This window comes from Venturia canescens, chromosome 6 (genome assembly GCF_019457755.1).
Source record: "Venturia canescens isolate UGA chromosome 6, ASM1945775v1, whole genome shotgun sequence".
NCBI classification, from domain to species: Eukaryota; Metazoa; Arthropoda; class Insecta; order Hymenoptera; family Ichneumonidae; genus Venturia; species Venturia canescens.
In genome coordinates, this window is record NC_057426.1 from 1282426 (window position 1) to 1298649 (window position 16224).

The 16224-nt window shown below is 36.2% G+C and overlaps 2 protein-coding genes across 7 annotated transcripts; one reads left to right on the forward strand and one right to left on the reverse strand.

Annotated features, from left to right (window-relative positions):
• Nucleotides 1-523: 523 nt before the first annotated feature.
• On the forward strand, nucleotides 524-11671 carry Psi (P-element somatic inhibitor). Of its 6 annotated transcripts, XM_043420975.1 has the most exons (15): nucleotides 524-950; nucleotides 2429-2507; nucleotides 2649-2855; nucleotides 3221-3350; nucleotides 4945-5241; nucleotides 5382-5574; nucleotides 5653-5859; nucleotides 5983-6178; nucleotides 6263-6420; nucleotides 6710-6848; nucleotides 6943-7104; nucleotides 7283-7500; nucleotides 7706-8019; nucleotides 8832-10970; nucleotides 11060-11671. In XM_043420975.1, exons 1-13 carry the CDS (start codon nucleotides 867-869, stop codon nucleotides 7967-7969), a joined length of 2334 nt encoding a protein of 777 aa, XP_043276910.1. In that variant the 5' UTR covers nucleotides 524-866; the 3' UTR covers nucleotides 7970-8019; nucleotides 8832-10970; nucleotides 11060-11671. The 6 variants fall into 6 exon arrangements, with proteins under 6 accessions (XP_043276910.1, XP_043276909.1, XP_043276911.1 ...); XM_043420974.1 differs by having other exon boundaries at nucleotides 8832-11671; XM_043420976.1 differs by lacking the exon at nucleotides 8832-10970.
• On the reverse strand, nucleotides 11672-16086 carry LOC122411901 (GMP reductase 1-like). Its single transcript, XM_043420980.1, has 6 exons — nucleotides 15669-16086; nucleotides 14801-14920; nucleotides 14295-14552; nucleotides 13732-13920; nucleotides 13349-13551; nucleotides 11672-12898 (listed from the first exon to the last, which is right to left on the reverse strand). Exons 1-6 carry the CDS (start codon nucleotides 15753-15755, stop codon nucleotides 12703-12705), a joined length of 1053 nt encoding a protein of 350 aa, XP_043276915.1. The 5' UTR covers nucleotides 15756-16086; the 3' UTR covers nucleotides 11672-12702.
• Nucleotides 16087-16224: the final 138 nt, after the last annotated feature.

A 16224-nucleotide genomic window follows, 5' to 3' on the forward strand; every position in this document is an offset into this window, starting at 1 on the left:
ATATATATACCTATATGTAATTTCTGCTTGATATATATTCGAGGTAAAATTACAAAGTGACAACGCCTACCGATAAATATTAAAATCGAAAAAGTCTTCGCTATATAGAATCATATGAATCTACTTCAACGTTATTTATTATGATTGGAGAAAATATGATCAATTATGAAGTTATTGTCGTTTTCATGAACGTTTACTTATTTCCCGATTGGTTGGAATTTCTAAGAATTCATGCGGTGCAGCCAATATACGCTAGCTTAGTGAATGTCGCAGGTAATAGAAAAAAGCAAGATTTCGCATCGTTATAACAATGAAACCTAACAAATTCAATCCCTCCAAAATTCCCATTAATCTAGAGCAATGTTCAATGTCCCGATAATAGACGTTACACGGGTCTACGTCTAGTTTTTTCTTCAGCAAGAGGAGCAGCAAGAGGAAGTGCGGTGCGCCCTCTTCGTTCTCTCTCTCTCTCTCTTTCACCAAGCATAGTTAAGCTTTAGTATAGTTCCAGGATCGTCCGCTTCCGACGCTTGCGCGCCTTGCCGTATCGCCGTTGTTCTTCCCCGCCAGTACTGTGTGTCTGTGTCCCCGTTGTGTCTTTCGTTTCAACATAAACCGACAAATATAACTGTAAAAATTACAACAAAAAATCATTTAAAGACATATCAGAAAGTGTATTTAAGAAAAGCAAAATCCCGGATTTCGGAAATCGTTTGAAACGTAGAAAGTTTCACGAACGTTGAACAACAACCAGAGTCCTAGAAGCCTGAACGAGAGAGACAGCCAAGTACGCGAAACATAAAGCGGCAAAAAAAAATTCCGACGAGGATAAGCCGGAGTAACGTCCAAGCCCTTCATGGTTCAACATGAGTGATTATTCAGCGGTTGCTCCGCCACAAAATTTCAGCCAGAGTTCAGCTTTCGCAGCGGCTCTGCAACGCGCTAAACAGGTACGCCATGCTTCATACTTTCTTTTTCTCCCTTCGATTTTTTTTCATTTAATTTGTTTCAACATTGCTCTCCAAAATACTTTGCCATCCGGAAACATTGACCGCGCGGGCTAATTAACAAACACGTCGAATGCAAGCCATTTTTCATTTCCCCTTAGCCTCCCCTCTCTATCTCTTCAAATTTCTCATCATGAAACTTTTTTTACACGTAAAGTATTAACTGATGTACGATAACGTCAAAAATTGGTTAACGATTGGAGTTCCGCGCTTTATTTTTTTTCCTACTCTCCATCCATGCTAAGCTTCCCCGTACAAGCTAATATTCCTAACGTGCGTCCCGTGCGGTGCGTCTCATTCACGCCCCCTTCATGTCGACCCCCGTCTCCCCCGCTTTATCCTCTTCCCCGGTCCTCACAAGATCGCGCAAACTCGCCGCTTCAAACAATCTCGACACATTTTTTCCCCTCAACCTTCCATTATCTTATTTCATTCATACTACATTTATTTAAGTCATTTGTCTACCTTTCATGCAAAGTTTCAAAAAATAAATATAGCTCTGACACAACTCCACCGAATTGAGTCTTTCAAACAAATTTTAATTGATCAAGCTCTACTAGGGAAATTTTAACCAAGGGATAGATAGTACATTCTCAAATGCTACCTAAAGTTCCTTTACCATTAGCATTTTTTATTAATACAGGATTTTCAGCATAGGGCTATTGTAAATGCACTTAAATGAGTCGATATCTATATTAATGTACTAATGCATTGAAGTGCTTTTAATTTGAAGGCAATGGAAAATTCATTCTATGCTCGAATTTTTTTACTTTTTAATATTCAGTATTGTTTAACAAGTGTGCGCTTTGACATAATCTGTTCAATTATTTATAAGGATTGATAAATATGGTCTTTCATCTACTGATGGGCTTTTTAATCCAACGATTTATTATATCTCCTCTTATAATCAAACTTTGGTAATTAACAATTCATATACTTTTGGAAAAAATCTATGATAAAATAAATTTTTCAGCCCTCCGGGCGGAAAGTGGCAACTTTCGGCCCGCTGCGCGGGCCGAAGTTGCCGCATTCCGCCTGCGTCGGACAGAAAAATCGTATACACTCCACGGGAGTGAAATTAGACCACCTCAAACCGCGTGCTTATCACCCTCGCCTTCGGCTCGGGTGACAATTCTGCCCGCGGTTTGAAGTAGTCTATTTTCCCTCCCTAGGTGTGTAATATACTATTTCAAATCAAATTAAAGAAAAAGTCTCTGAGTTTTAATTTTTTAATGAACTTTGCAATAAATGCATTTTTCAAATGTTGTCTGTGAACAATAGCTGAACGATTGGAACTTTTAATTCAAGTTCTTCGGGATTATTAATTTCTTCTATCAAACTCTGCCTTTTATTTATCGAATTTATTTACATTCATTTTTTATATCAACAACGCCCATAGCTAATTTACTTTATTCCTACAGATTGCAGCAAAGATTAATCCAGCTGGCGCTCAAGGGAATACCGAGAACAAGCTCAAGCGCCCTCTCGAAGACGGCGCAGGTGAAAAGATGAATTATTTACTTTGTTCTTTGTATTTATTTTTCAATTGATAGAGCGTGTAAACACTTTGCGCTCAATGTTAATGGTTCCCAAATTAATTTCTATCGGATTATAAGAATTTTGTTTGATTGATCATAACAGAACCAGAAGCAAAGAAAATGACGGCTTTGGTGGCTGATCCGATGATAGGAATGAGGGGAGCTCCAGGTTCTGGTCCACCAATAGGGGAAGTTGCAAACCAAGCTATGAGAGCGACGCAGCAAGTATCATCACCACCAGGGATGATGGGTGGTCTTGGCGGCATTTGTAACGAGGACATCAGAGTCCCTGACAAAATGGTTGGACTGAGTGAGTATTCTACTGCAACAAAAGAAACCAACGTGCGATGTAGGAAACAAAACCGGAAGAGAAGACTAATAAACAGGGTGCATGTGCAAGTCTCTTCACAATTGAAACAAGAAGAATTACTCATGAGAATTTATACTCCGTATTATCATCTTCTACACAGAAGACCTACCAGCTAAAATTTTTAAACTTTTTTGTACAATCATCCAAATGTCTGAAATAATGATTCATTCAATCTGAACCATTTTGTATAAAATTAAACGATGTTGATGAACACGAATTTTTTTTATTACAATCAATACATATGAAAATTTTTTCAAAATACACATGAAAAAAAATGTTCTAATAACTGATTGATGTTTTTCCAGTAATTGGCAGAGGCGGAGAACAAATAACAAGATTGCAAAGTGAAACAGGATGTAAAATACAAATGGCGCCTGAAAGTGGCGGTCTGCCTGAGCGTGTTTGCACTCTAACCGGCTCGCGAGAAGCTGTCAAGTAACTCGTTTTCCATTCTTCTTCTACTTCTTATTCATATTCTTTCAAAAAAATCTTCAAAAACATTCATCGAAAAATTTATCATACGCATATTTATCGAAATAGAAACAATATATGTGTATGTATATAATACATATATATACATATATTTTTTGTATGCAATGCCAATCTCATAAAACAATGGACAAAGCCCCAAACATGACTACGAATTGATGATATTTCGTTTTATATATATATATATATAAACATGTATGTCTTTTTTCAATGAACTATCGTACATTTATAGTTCAGGTGATGGCAGATTTAATATGCCTTTGAATATGATTTTGATTTTTTTTTAACCTTTTTTCTACATAAAACTGAAAATCATGGAAATGGGAACCCTTTTTATTTTTTCGTTGAACTGTTCGATATATCCTCCAGAATCTGATATATCCTCATTCATTTTATATTCAATTGCTATTATCCTTCAATAATGACTACTCGATTTTCCACACAAATTCGAGTGGAGGAGAGAGAGAGAGATGGCTGGCTGGCTGGATGGATGGATGAGTGAAGCGAAAAAGACAATGCAATTGTTTCTTTTCTCAATATTGTTTTCCCCTTGTTTTTTTTCCACCTTTTTTAGTACAACATCAAGATTCGTGTTATACGAATGATGATTTAATATTTTACGTCATGTTTTATCGTATATTTGTCATTTATGATAGTTGATGAAGACATCTTCGAAGTCATTTGTTAAATTTGATAGATTTGGTGCTTTTTTAATCCTCTTATTTTTTTTCATACTTTTCGATTATTGTATTTACTAATTAGTTTTTACTTTCACCAGGGGGTTACATGGTTGGCGATAGTGAGAGAAAAAATTGGAAATACGCAGAGAAGGATGGAATAGGATTGTTCGCAAGAAGGATATACAGATTATTATTGTTCATTTATTATTCTTCTTCAATTTTATAATGTTTTTTAATCTCTATCCGACTTTCATACCAAAGAAACGAAGCTTTATAAAAAATATTAAATTAGTGGCATTTCTCGAAATTCACGTTGTAGGAACCCAATGAATTTTCGTTTTTTCCCGTAATTGAACAAAATTTAACTCTTGTGTATGCCGGTTATGGTTCTACTTATGATAGAGAATGTCTATACAGTGGTTGAATTACATCGATTCAAACATGAGCGTCGAAAAGACTAGCTATTTATTTTAATCTTCGTACAACTTGGAATCCAACGAAATTGAATAAAATTTATAAATAATTCGTTGAATTCCGATATTGAAAATTTGAAAGTGATAATAATTAGTCATTTAAAATTTACGTGCAATATTACGATAATATTCCTCGTTCGTATATTAATCGGCTCACCAAAATAACATGTGATTGTGTCTTGCAAACAAATATCTACCATGCTACGAAATTTTTATGTGCCTTAGTCGTTAGTTTTCTATTTTTTTTTTTAACTTGGAAATGAAAAAATTCGATGGCAAAATATACTGATTGATGATACTTGAATGGTTAATGAAAGAAAGAAGAGCACGAAAGGATTGTTTGAAAAAAGTGTTTTATCGCACGTTCTACACGAACGTATGTTACAGTCGAGCCAAGGAGCAGGTCCTCTCGATCGTGAATCAAAGAAGCAGAACTGAAGGAATTGGCGATATGAATATGAGTGGAGGTGGAAGTAGCGGCGGCAGCGGAACTGGTTCCATGATGGGTGGTTCCGGAAGCACTGGAGGACATCCCAATTTTGTTGAGATCATGATTCCTGGCCCCAAGGTCGGTCTCATCATCGGTAAAGGTGGCGAAACGATTAAACAACTTCAAGAAAAATCTGGAGCCAAAATGGTTGTCATACAAGATGGACCTTCGCAAGAACAAGAGAAACCATTGCGGTAATTGTATATTTATTATTCGTCTACCGTTTTTTTCAACAACCGTTCTATACGTCTTCTCATATTTGTACTATTTCTGATCTTTCTGAAGATTAACTAAAAATTTGAACACATTTAAACTTTTTATTTATATTTTTCAGTATTACCGGCGACCCTCAAAAAGTCGAGCACGCGAAACAATTGGTTTACGATCTCATAGCTGAAAAAGAGATGCAGATGTTCCACAGAGGTGGTGCGAGAGGAGCCGGCGGAGGCGGCGGAGGCGAGCGAGGAAGTTTTTCAAACGACAATAACGGTTATAATCATGGTGGAGCCGGAGGAGACGGAGTTGAAGTATAAACATACATTTATCTCAAGTGAATAAATACATTGCTGTTTTCGTCGGATTCTAATATTGAGAATGTAATTTAGGTACTCGTACCTAGAGCCGCGGTCGGCGTCGTCATTGGTAAAGGCGGCGATATGATAAAGAAGATTCAAGCCGAGACTGGTGCCAGAGTACAATTCCAACAAGGCCGTGAAGACGGACCGGGCGACCGTAAATGTTTACTTTCCGGAAAACATCAAGCCGTTGAACAAGCTCGACAGCGGATTCAGGAACTTATAGACAGTGTAATGGTAAACTTTGATATTCCATTAGAGATTTACATTTTTTAGTTTATCGAAAAAAAAACAACGAAATTTATTATAAAAAATCGTGATTACGATGAGATTCGTTGAATTTTTTGATTTTCTTTACAGAGGAGAGACGATGGAAGAAATCCAATGGGAGGTGGTGGTAGAGGAGGACCGCGCGGGAATGGCTTCGGAGGTGGTGGACGTCAGCCCGGTGAATACGGTGGCTGGGACAGACGTCAGAGCGGCGGTCCAATGCAGGATAAAATTGAAACTACTTTCACCGTGCCCTCGACTAAATGTGGAATCATAATTGGAAAAGGTTAAATTTTAATTCTTGTCTTCTCAATATTTTTTTTTTTTTTTTTTTATGCGCATTCTCAAAACAATACGTTTAATACAATAGGTGGCGAAACGATTAAGCAAATAAACCAACAAACCGGAGCGCACTGTGAACTTGATCGGAGAAATCAGAGCAACGAAAATGAAAAAATATTCATCATTCGTGGCAACCCAGAACAAGTTGAACACGCAAAAAGGATATTCAGCGAAAAGCTAGGAATGGTGAGTCATTACTCCCCTCTAGAACTACGTTCCATACAATGTATATTGTTGATTGGGACAAGAACTCGTTGGAATAGTTAGGATAAACCGTTCTGTGATTAATCTCCAACCAGTGAATAAATTGACTCATATTCAACAATAGTCAATACTTCGATACTAACACCACTAAAATCTGTAGCGTTGTCTTTTTACGTACAATTTTTTTTTTTTAACGCTCAACGAGATTGATGAAAGTGTTTATTCACTGAACGGTTTAGCCTAATGGAATTTATTACTATCTTCTTTATAGTGCGATCCCATGCACGAATTCCAGGGCCAAGCAGGAGCTCCGTTTGCTGGAGGTCAAGGACCAATTGGTTACAATCCAAGTTGGAACGCAGGTTCTGGCTATCAGGCTTGGCCTAACCAGCAACAATCTGCCGATGCTGGTGAGTTCACTTACAAATAAATCTTTCAAATTTTTATTCATTTTGGATATTTATATCTGTCCCGGATGCTTTGCATAATTATTTTCATTTTTAGGTAATGCTAGTCAAGCAGCCGTACAAGTGAATCCCCAAACTGGCCAGCCGGATTATAGCGCTCAATGGGCCGAATATTATCGCTCCCTTGGCATGCATCGAGAAGCGGATATGATAGAGCAACAAGCGAAACAACCTAAACCGGATCACAATCAGCAGCCCGGTAAGGATCAACCACTAGCGTCAAAAATTAAAATAAAACAAACAAACATTCGATCCTCCTATATCGTTGATCATTCGAAAATGGGATGAATCATAAAAAGTTGATAAACAATTTCATTCAATCAATTGTTCGTTATTGATGTGACGCTTATAATCAATGATTTTTGGTTTTGATTTAGCACCTCCTGGTGCCGGAGGTCCGACAGCCCCTACTCCCCAACAACAGCAGCCTCAGCCACCGCAGCAAACAGCCCCTCAACAACAACAGCAGCAACAACCAAATGCTGCGCAAAACGGTGGTCAGGCGGATTACAGCGCCCAATGGGCAGAGTATTACAGAAGCATGGGAAAAATTAAAGAAGCCGAAGCGATCGAAGCTCAAATGAAGGCCGGCAAGGTAAAAATGATGATTTATTTTTTGATTCAATGATTATTCTTTGACCCAGCAGCTTCTTTATGTCGCTTCTGATTTTCATATTCTGTCGGATTTGTTATTTTTATGGTTACCAGCCATTTAACGACATTTTTTTACACATTTTTATTTGTGGTAGTTTTGCTTTAGTAACGTAATGAAAATTGTTTTGATATGGAATTCTTGGTAGTTGGGAATGCAGGCTAATCAAATGGCTCAACCACAAATGCAACAGCCGATGCAAGGTCAAGCAGCGGGTCCGCAAGCAAGCGCGCCAAACGCTTTCCCGCAGGTTTACGGGAGTTATCCCGGGATGAATCCGGCAGGTGGAGCACCAGCGGGTTATTACGCGAGTACGGGCGCCGCTCCGCAACCTCCGGCCGGTCAACAAAATCCAGCCTTCCCCGGTGGCTATCAAAACTATGCGTTCTCACAGCCCAGTTCCGACAATTGAAGCCTCGATCCTCATCATTTTCGAACAACAAATCCTGACTAAATACATATGTAAGTATTTTCGTTCTTACATTCAATGAATATTCGATCCACTTCGGAAGATGCATATTTTTCTTTTTCTCATTCCCAATCCCTCAACTTGCCGAACCCTTGAAACTTCCATTTTGGAAAAAAATTATTTCTCGAAAACTTTCAAGCTGAGAAAGAATGAATTCCAGTCGAATTTTAAGCAATAAAAATTGCCACAAAGACAAAGCATCAAGCTTTCTTTTGTTAACAAGCCATTTACTTCTGAAACCTGCTCTTTTATTTCACTTTTTTTTCCTTTCCAACAAACTATGCATCTTCCGTCCTGTGAGTATAACTCAATCCGATGAATAATCGTTTAGGTTTTCATCGCGATAGAATATATACCGCGCAGGGTACAAATGAAAAAAAAAATATATATATATCAATGGTGTAATAGCAGGTGACATATATCTCTATATTTTATACGCTCGCTGGATCTATTTAATGACGAATTTTCAGGGAACATTGTGTGCACTATGACCGGACGAAAGCAAAAGTGAAATAATATGACAAAAATGCCCATTGAATTTATGCAAAAATAAGACTAAATCGCAAAATCAATATGCAATTTATAAATATGTATACACATGATTTACACCTTTGAACTTGGCAAACAATATATATATATATATATGTGTGTATGAGTGTGTATGTATATATATATGTATGCAATAATCGATATATATATACACATATAAGGATGAATATAAAACGAAAATTCATTTATAATTAAACGTAATGGAATTGATCGTCGCAACGATTTTGTGCAATAATCCGTTCTTCATTTCCACCAGTTTTCAGATAGCTTTCCATTGGGACGCGGTTAATGCCTGCTGTTATCTCCATACAATGTTCACTCTTAAAAAAAAAAAAAAAAACAAGCAACAGAAAAATCGTAATTGGCCGAAATATTAGCAGCGAACTTTTTTTTGTCGAAAAAGACACATACAAAAACACATAGGAAACCGAGTTGAACCCTATTTATATGGCGATTATCGTCCGACGTTTCCTCAAATATATATATATATATATGTATATATCTATACATATATACAAAACAAACATACGAACACACATACACACACACACACGTACACAAACACACACGATACACGACACACACAAAGTATATATGTATACACATATATTGTAGAATATCCATTGTTCTAATTTCTAATTATAAGCAACAAAAAACGAAAGCAACGTCTAAAATCGAATTGAGTTGGAATAGTGTAATATGTAATAACCAACATTATTATGCTCATATGTGTCATTTATTTTGTCTTTCTCTCTTTATCTTCTTCCACGAATTGAAAAAAAAAAAAAAAAATAATACTATGAAAAAAAAGCAAGATCAATGTGAGGAATAAATAAATTAGCGTTAAGCAGGTGACCGCAGAAATGGAACGAGGATCGACCAATATATCGAAACTCCAAGCGGAACGAAGACACCTTTTTTTCCACCATTTTCCCCTTCACGATTGTAGTAGTGATGTCTTTCACACGTTGTTGCGATTTTCAATCCCGAGGTCGAAAAATGTATGTACGCGAGTATAACTTCAGGATGCCTCGTAAATTTGAAAGCAAATTTATTATGATTATTATTATCATTGCCATCATTATAAATTGTTTCGATCGAAACGATTTAAAATTTTCCACTCCCCATGAAATGCTCAAATATTTTCGTACGAAATATTTATCTGGAAAATAATGCTCCATCGTTTGTTCTATCGAAATAAGGTTTTCTCCTATCGCAATTATGAAAATTTAACCCATAAAAATCGACTTACATATATATGAATGATATATATTAGATTTAATATATTCGTGTCTACGATAGACGTAAGTCCAAAAAACCATTTATATATTGTTCACGTTTGATTGAACTTTCGAAAATGTCGACTTCGGTGCGACGATTTTTTCTCTCTTTTTCTCTTGGGTTTTTCAAATTATAGATCCAGAGAAAGCAGCGAGTTTTTATATGGCTGTTCCTCCGACAATCTCGAGGCTAACAGTGTATGGGTTAACTCGATTCGAAACTTATTGTGCTGATGCATATATTTATTAGTCGGAAGGTATCGAAAATACCGGACACCGAAAACAATGCAAGGGAGAAAGTGCATGCGTCCCTAGGGAACCAGGATGTGAATGGTGAACCAGATTTTTGAGGGATGCGTGAAGAAACTTTGTAACGGAGAACGATTTTTTTCTAATTCCATTCAAACGAATCACTGAAAATCTCATAGTGAAAAAAACAGAATTGCTATTAGATTATAAATCATTATTAACGATTGTAACGTGGACAGAAGAGTTTGATTTTTACAGCCGCGTTTTAACGATATAAAGAAAAAGTCTTATCCAATAATTATCCAATAAAAATATAAAACTGAACGAGCGACGAAACACCGCGATTTTTCTCTTGCCTCAATTTTTTAACTTCTTTCATCGAAAACTAATGAAGTGCAACGACATTTGTGAAGTGTTATTTTGGAGATGTGGATATGAAAATGAATAATTGATAAGGAGATCTGAAGCTACAAGGTATTAATTGACCAACTAATCTTAAATATCTACGTTTTTTTTCGTTTGAAAGTGTCATTTTTTATTTTCGTTTCTTTTGCGCTGCAATCATTTCATTTTCACATTTTTCATGTGTACATGTATTTTTTAATAGCATATCTTTGCCCCTTTTTGTATTTACAGAGACCAAAAGTAAACTTTAGTGGATGTTGTACAGATTTCATTTCTTGTGTATATTTTTCATTTCTCTGTTAGATGTATCTGTGTGCCAGATGAATTGATGCAATCGATACGAAATTTATATCATACAACTTAAATCAGTACACTTGCAAAGAAAAACGAATACACACCTTAAAATCACCGGGTTCGCACCAATATTGATCTTACTAACTAGCTTCACCAAGTATTTTTTTGTGAGTGTATTTCATATCTATAAATACTGTTCATACTGTTTTCATTTTACAGCAAATTTATGAACTTAATTACGTATGTATCGTTTCAGGAACAGGGGTCCGTATCGGAGTCCTTTGCTACGGAAGAATCAAATGAGCGAATTTTCAAATTGTTTCTTCTTTCCTCTTTTCTTTTTGATTTCAATACTTTTGTATATCATTGTTATTATGAATTCGTCCTATACACCATTCCTCTTGTCAATGTAAATACAATGTTTCATTTGCATCCGGTTTCTTGTACAATAGATCGTGGAGTATACTAGGCGTGTGCGACGATTGAAAAAACTATAGGGAAATTTCCCAAAATGAGCTATCATTGAATTTCTTCTTTGTTTTTTTTTTCGCGTGTGTAATACCTCTCGTCAATGAACTGTAAAAGCTAGATTTATATTTGTATTACAAATATTTATATTACAATTTGAGACACTTGAGAACCTTTTGATGTAAGAATATTTATACATATTTTCGAATGTATCCTCCGCTCGGCGGGATTATTCATCTCAGCTATTTTTTCTTCGTATTGTTGCGAGCATTTTTTTACGTATGTTAATTATGTAGATTTTTTTGTACATTAGAGATCGTCATCCGTTCGCTCTTTTTTAAATTCTCTTTTCTTTTTTATCGTCGACTTGTTATATCGTTAATAAAATCGTAACTTGAAATTCTTTGGCGTAAAATTCACCTTATTTATTTTTCATGACACAATAACAAAATACTCATTGCGGTTTATCGAGAATGCATGTTAAATTGGTTTTTCATCTACCTTTTTTCGGCAACTTCTTTATTAAACATTTTTGCAAAACCGGAGTTTGGAGAAAGCTTTCCTATTGTTGATTCTTCGTCAAGTACACTAGGTATTTGGAGAATTTAAAGGATTTTTCTTGATTACATCAAAATATGACATTCTTTTCAAGAGGGAAAATCCAATTGTAGTTTGTGCTTTGACCAGAAAAATGGATTATTTCAAAGTCCTGCTCATCGAATCGTTCGATCTAATTAGAATACTTCATTGAGCATTTCACGGCGTGCGTTGCGGACGCTTCATTTAATTTAAAAGTTCAGAAAAAAACACTGTAATATCGAAACTAAATATTATAACCGCGTCTGTGCGTGGTTGCCTGTGCATTGCTTTGTTTCTTACAGTCGAAATAATTATTTCATTTTCAATTCATGGATTATTCCGAGTTTCGTTCGCTCCTTAATAAATAAGTATTCAGTGAAAACCTTTATCGCCGACTCTAGAATTGCAGAGCAAAGAACAAGAAAATTCCTCAAATTTGGGTGTCCCAGAAAAGAAATGGAAAAAAATACGTTTTTTCATCAATCTAAGACAAAAGAAAAAAACGTTCATTCCTCACTTTCGAGGATGGAGATTCCCCAAATAAATTATTAATGTTAAATACGTATTGACAATACGTTACGAAAACGCGAATTTTTTTTCTATTCTCAATTTTAATAAATAGATAAGCCCCATAGGAATTTGTAATATTATGTTATTTTTTTTACGGCCTTTGACTTCGTTGGCTCGTTCGAAATTCCTCTCAAAAAATCCGGCACGACGGACCAGAGGAGAGAATAAAAGCGTCCCGCGAAAACGTCTATTAAAAAATCATAATTTTTCTAATTGAATTTTATCTATGCTGAAATTTTTTGAAAATTTCAAAGCGAATTGTAAATATCCTGGAAGGAGTCTTTAAACGTCCGATGATGGACCGTACATCGTATTCAATTGTTGGGTGCATCTTATAAAGGTCGCTCGTCTCGGCAATTCTCGCAATCGCGAGGCACCCACGTAAGTACAAGCTGAACGCAAACCACCCAAAATATCCAACGCCGTTGCCTCAACAGCTCCTCTGTAAGGTACTTCGACGGTCTTCCCTTCCGATGATCTGTAAACAAATGAGGTGAGTTTTCTTCAATGCTATTCTCAAAACCGTTTTTAAAGCTGCTCCCACTACTTTATCTATGTACTTTTACTAGTGTTCATTTGTTCGAACCCAAACTTTTCTGTAAAATAAACAGAAACGATCCTCCAAGATTCATCCTTATTATTTCAAGTCAAAATTCGTTAATTTTCATATTCGCTCACGCAGTACAGAGGAGTAAGAGTGCGATCAATCGAGACACACAAGTCGCACGAGCTCGGGTGAAAGAAAATTAAATCAATGAGAATTGACGGATCTAAGCGATAACATTGTTCAAAGAAGTATTGAGGATTGAAAAAAAATTGATATAAGAAAATAAAACCGATAAAACGGGGACAAAGAATGTAGAGATTAGCAAATAAAAATAGAAAATAAAGATAGCGGAAGTGCGATAAAAGGAAAAAGACAGCTTGCCTGTATTCAGCGACGCCGCCAGCGTGTTTTTTCATTGCTGTACTGGAAGCCATACCGTAGAACAATTTCAATTTTCTACCATTTTTTTCTATGACGTCGCCACCGCATTCATCGTGACCGGCGAACATACCACCGGCCATTACGAAATCGGCGCCAGCACCAAAAGCCTTGGCCAAGTCACCGGGACAAGTGCAGCCTCCGTCCTAAAAAAAAATCCAAAGTAAAGAAACGTCAAATCTTATTTTTACGCTTTCTTCGTCGTTCGGCGAACGATGCTTTTTTTTTGTTTCCTTTATCCTTTTTTTTTTCTTCTGGCTCGAAGCCAAATATCTCGATGTTGGGGCGGTAGATATAACGAGGTCGAACGTTTATCGACGACTTACAGAAATTATGTGACCCTTCAAGCCGTGGGCTGCGTCCGCACACTCTATCACTGCGCTCAGCTGCGGATAACCCACTCCCGTCTTCATTCTCGTTGTGCATACGGAACCTGGTCCAATCCCTACTTTTATCACATCCGCGCCCGACAAAATCAATTCTTCTACCATTTCTCCAGTCACTACGTTTCCTGCCTGAAATCAAACATATTACGAGCGTCATTTCTTCTTTTCGAATATCGACAATCTACTCGGTGTTTTTTTTCTATTTACTCCAAAATACGTTTGTTCGATTTTATTCCTCATTTCTTAATGACAACCTTACAGATTTTTGTATTTGCCATAATCTTCGGATATTTCAAATATTATTTGTAATCGTCATTTTTTTTCAAACAAGTGAAAACAACGTAGCGATAATGTCATTTTGGAAACATAAGTCAAAAATAAATAGAACGAGATAAGATTTGAGACTGTTATTTTGTTTGACAGTTGTTTTTTCAATCAGCAATAAAGACCGGCATATATTCGAACTTAATGAATTCGCAATAAGAATTTAAAAAATAACTCACGATAATCGTATGTCCAGGATATTCGGCACGAACTTTTCTCACAAATTCAACGAAATGTTGAGAATATCCATTGGCAACATCAAGACAAATGAACGATAACTCAGGAACGGCGGCTATAACGCTCGACAATCGATCAAAATCTCCCTGACTCGTGCCCGAGCTGACAGCCATGTTTTCTAAACAGTCTGAATTCTTCGTTGCAAATTCTTTCCATTCTTCCGGCGAGTAATATTTATGTACTGTTGTGAAGAGACCGTGCTGTAAAATAAAATTTATTAAAAATACGAATTAGAGAAGTAAATACGTGCACATTTACGAACTTTCTCAATGTAAAACGAGAGTTCATGAAATCTGGTTGAAAATCATTTTAATAGATAAGAAGGCTTTTCGGTTCAAAAAATTTTCAAGCAAATGGTTAACGACTAATTGAAATTTAAAAAATCCGATTTTAGCATTCGTCATTCATGAAAAACAATCAACGACTATAAAATATTTTCTTTATCTACCTTTGATAAAACTCTTGCCATTTCAAAAGTTCCAACGGTATCCATATTCGAAGCCATAACTGGTATACCCTTGTACGTGCGTTTCGAATTCCGAAACGTTATTTCTCGAAACAAGTCAACCTCGAATTCAAAAAACACAAATCGTCATTCTTCTCATTTTTACAATTTTCATTTTACCTATATGCAAAGCAGTTCTCTGTCTCGAGTTTTCCTAAATATTCTATGACATAAATATATTTTATCATATGATTCGAACGCTATCGCGCGAGATTGGAAATTTCCCTAAAAGAAGAATTTAGAAGAAAATTAAAGAGCCCGAAGAATGCTATTTGAGCAGAATCGTCACGTACAAATCGAAAAAAAACACTGATTACTCCGCATTTCTAATCAATCAAACATCTATAAAAACAGAATTCCGATGAAAATTAGATGTTCCTGAAAAACAATAAGTGATTTTTCGTATTTTTCTAAACGTTTGTTCGTGATGCTGGAAGTGAAGGAACTTTTACATTCTGCACTTCATCAATATATCGAGAGAGAATGATAAAACAAAAGTTGCGAAGGAAAAGGAGTTGCTAGGATAACAATCGTATATGTTAGGAGAGGGTCGATAGGATCGTTTTTTTTTCTTCGTTACTTTGAAGAGAAATATTTGTTAAACTTGCTGATTTCGTCGTACTGCTGAAAAAAGAAGTTACTTTTTGTCCAGACGACATATTAATGAAGAAATGTGTGCAGATATTGATGAAATTGAAACGAAACATCGATGGGTTAGAAAAATGGTGGGTGAGAATAAAAAAAAACTAATTTCGCGTAAGGTTATCACTTGATCAAACATGGTGAATTTTAATGTACATATGAAACTCACGTCAGATCTGCTCTTCAAGGTGCTCCTCTTTGGCCTCAATAAAACATCCTTGAAATCCAATTTAACGTCGTTTATTATATTCGGCATCTTATATTCTGTACTTTTTCTAATCAATTACAATATTTTTTTTTGTTCGAAAGCGATTTAGCAGGTGACTCGTAATGCGATACGAGAGGTTTATGTGTATGCGCGGTCTCGATGTATTGTTTTTATATATCACTCTGAGTTTCGTAGCAGACGACTATCGGTCGCCGCGTTTGTTTCTGTCGTGGGCGTGCGTGCGTCTCTTTACGTGAAACGCTTCTGTCAAAAAAAAAAATAACTCCTGCGACCGTGACTTCGAATGGTTACGACGATACTGAAGCGTTGAAGAAAATCTGAGCACCTCTCTTCGCTTCACTTTTATATCCCCTCACGATTCACAAAATTCATGTCATTCGGCTGGGATTGGCTCAACGCTCGGCCAAATCTTTAGTTTAGTCATTAAATTATCGAAGGAAATTACTTGCCATGACATCTTTGCTCGGTATCTATAAGTATACTTCTGTAGGTTTTG

What these genes read in the sequence shown, in the direction of transcription:
- Psi (XM_043420974.1), top strand. Translation starts at nt 867, where the DNA reads ATGAGTGATTATTCAGCGGTTGCTCCGCCACAAAATTTCAGCCAGAGT. An exon ending in TGACAAAATGGTTGGACTGA is followed by an intron (nt 2,856 to 3,220) that starts GTGAGTATTCTA and finishes ATGTTTTTCCAG; the next exon opens with TAATTGGCAGAGGCGGAGAA. An exon ending in GCAACAATCTGCCGATGCTG is followed by an intron (nt 6,849 to 6,942) that starts GTGAGTTCACTT and finishes TTTCATTTTTAG; the next exon opens with GTAATGCTAGTCAAGCAGCC.
- LOC122411901 (XM_043420980.1), bottom strand. Translation starts at nt 15,755, where the DNA reads ATGCCGAATATAATAAACGACGTTAAATTGGATTTCAAGGATGTTTTA. An exon ending in ATCCTGGACATACGATTATC is followed by an intron (nt 13,921 to 14,294) that starts GTGAGTTATTTT and finishes GTTTGATTTCAG; the next exon opens with GCAGGAAACGTAGTGACTGG. An exon ending in GGCGGCGTCGCTGAATACAG is followed by an intron (nt 12,899 to 13,348) that starts GCAAGCTGTCTT and finishes ATTTGTTTACAG; the next exon opens with ATCATCGGAAGGGAAGACCG.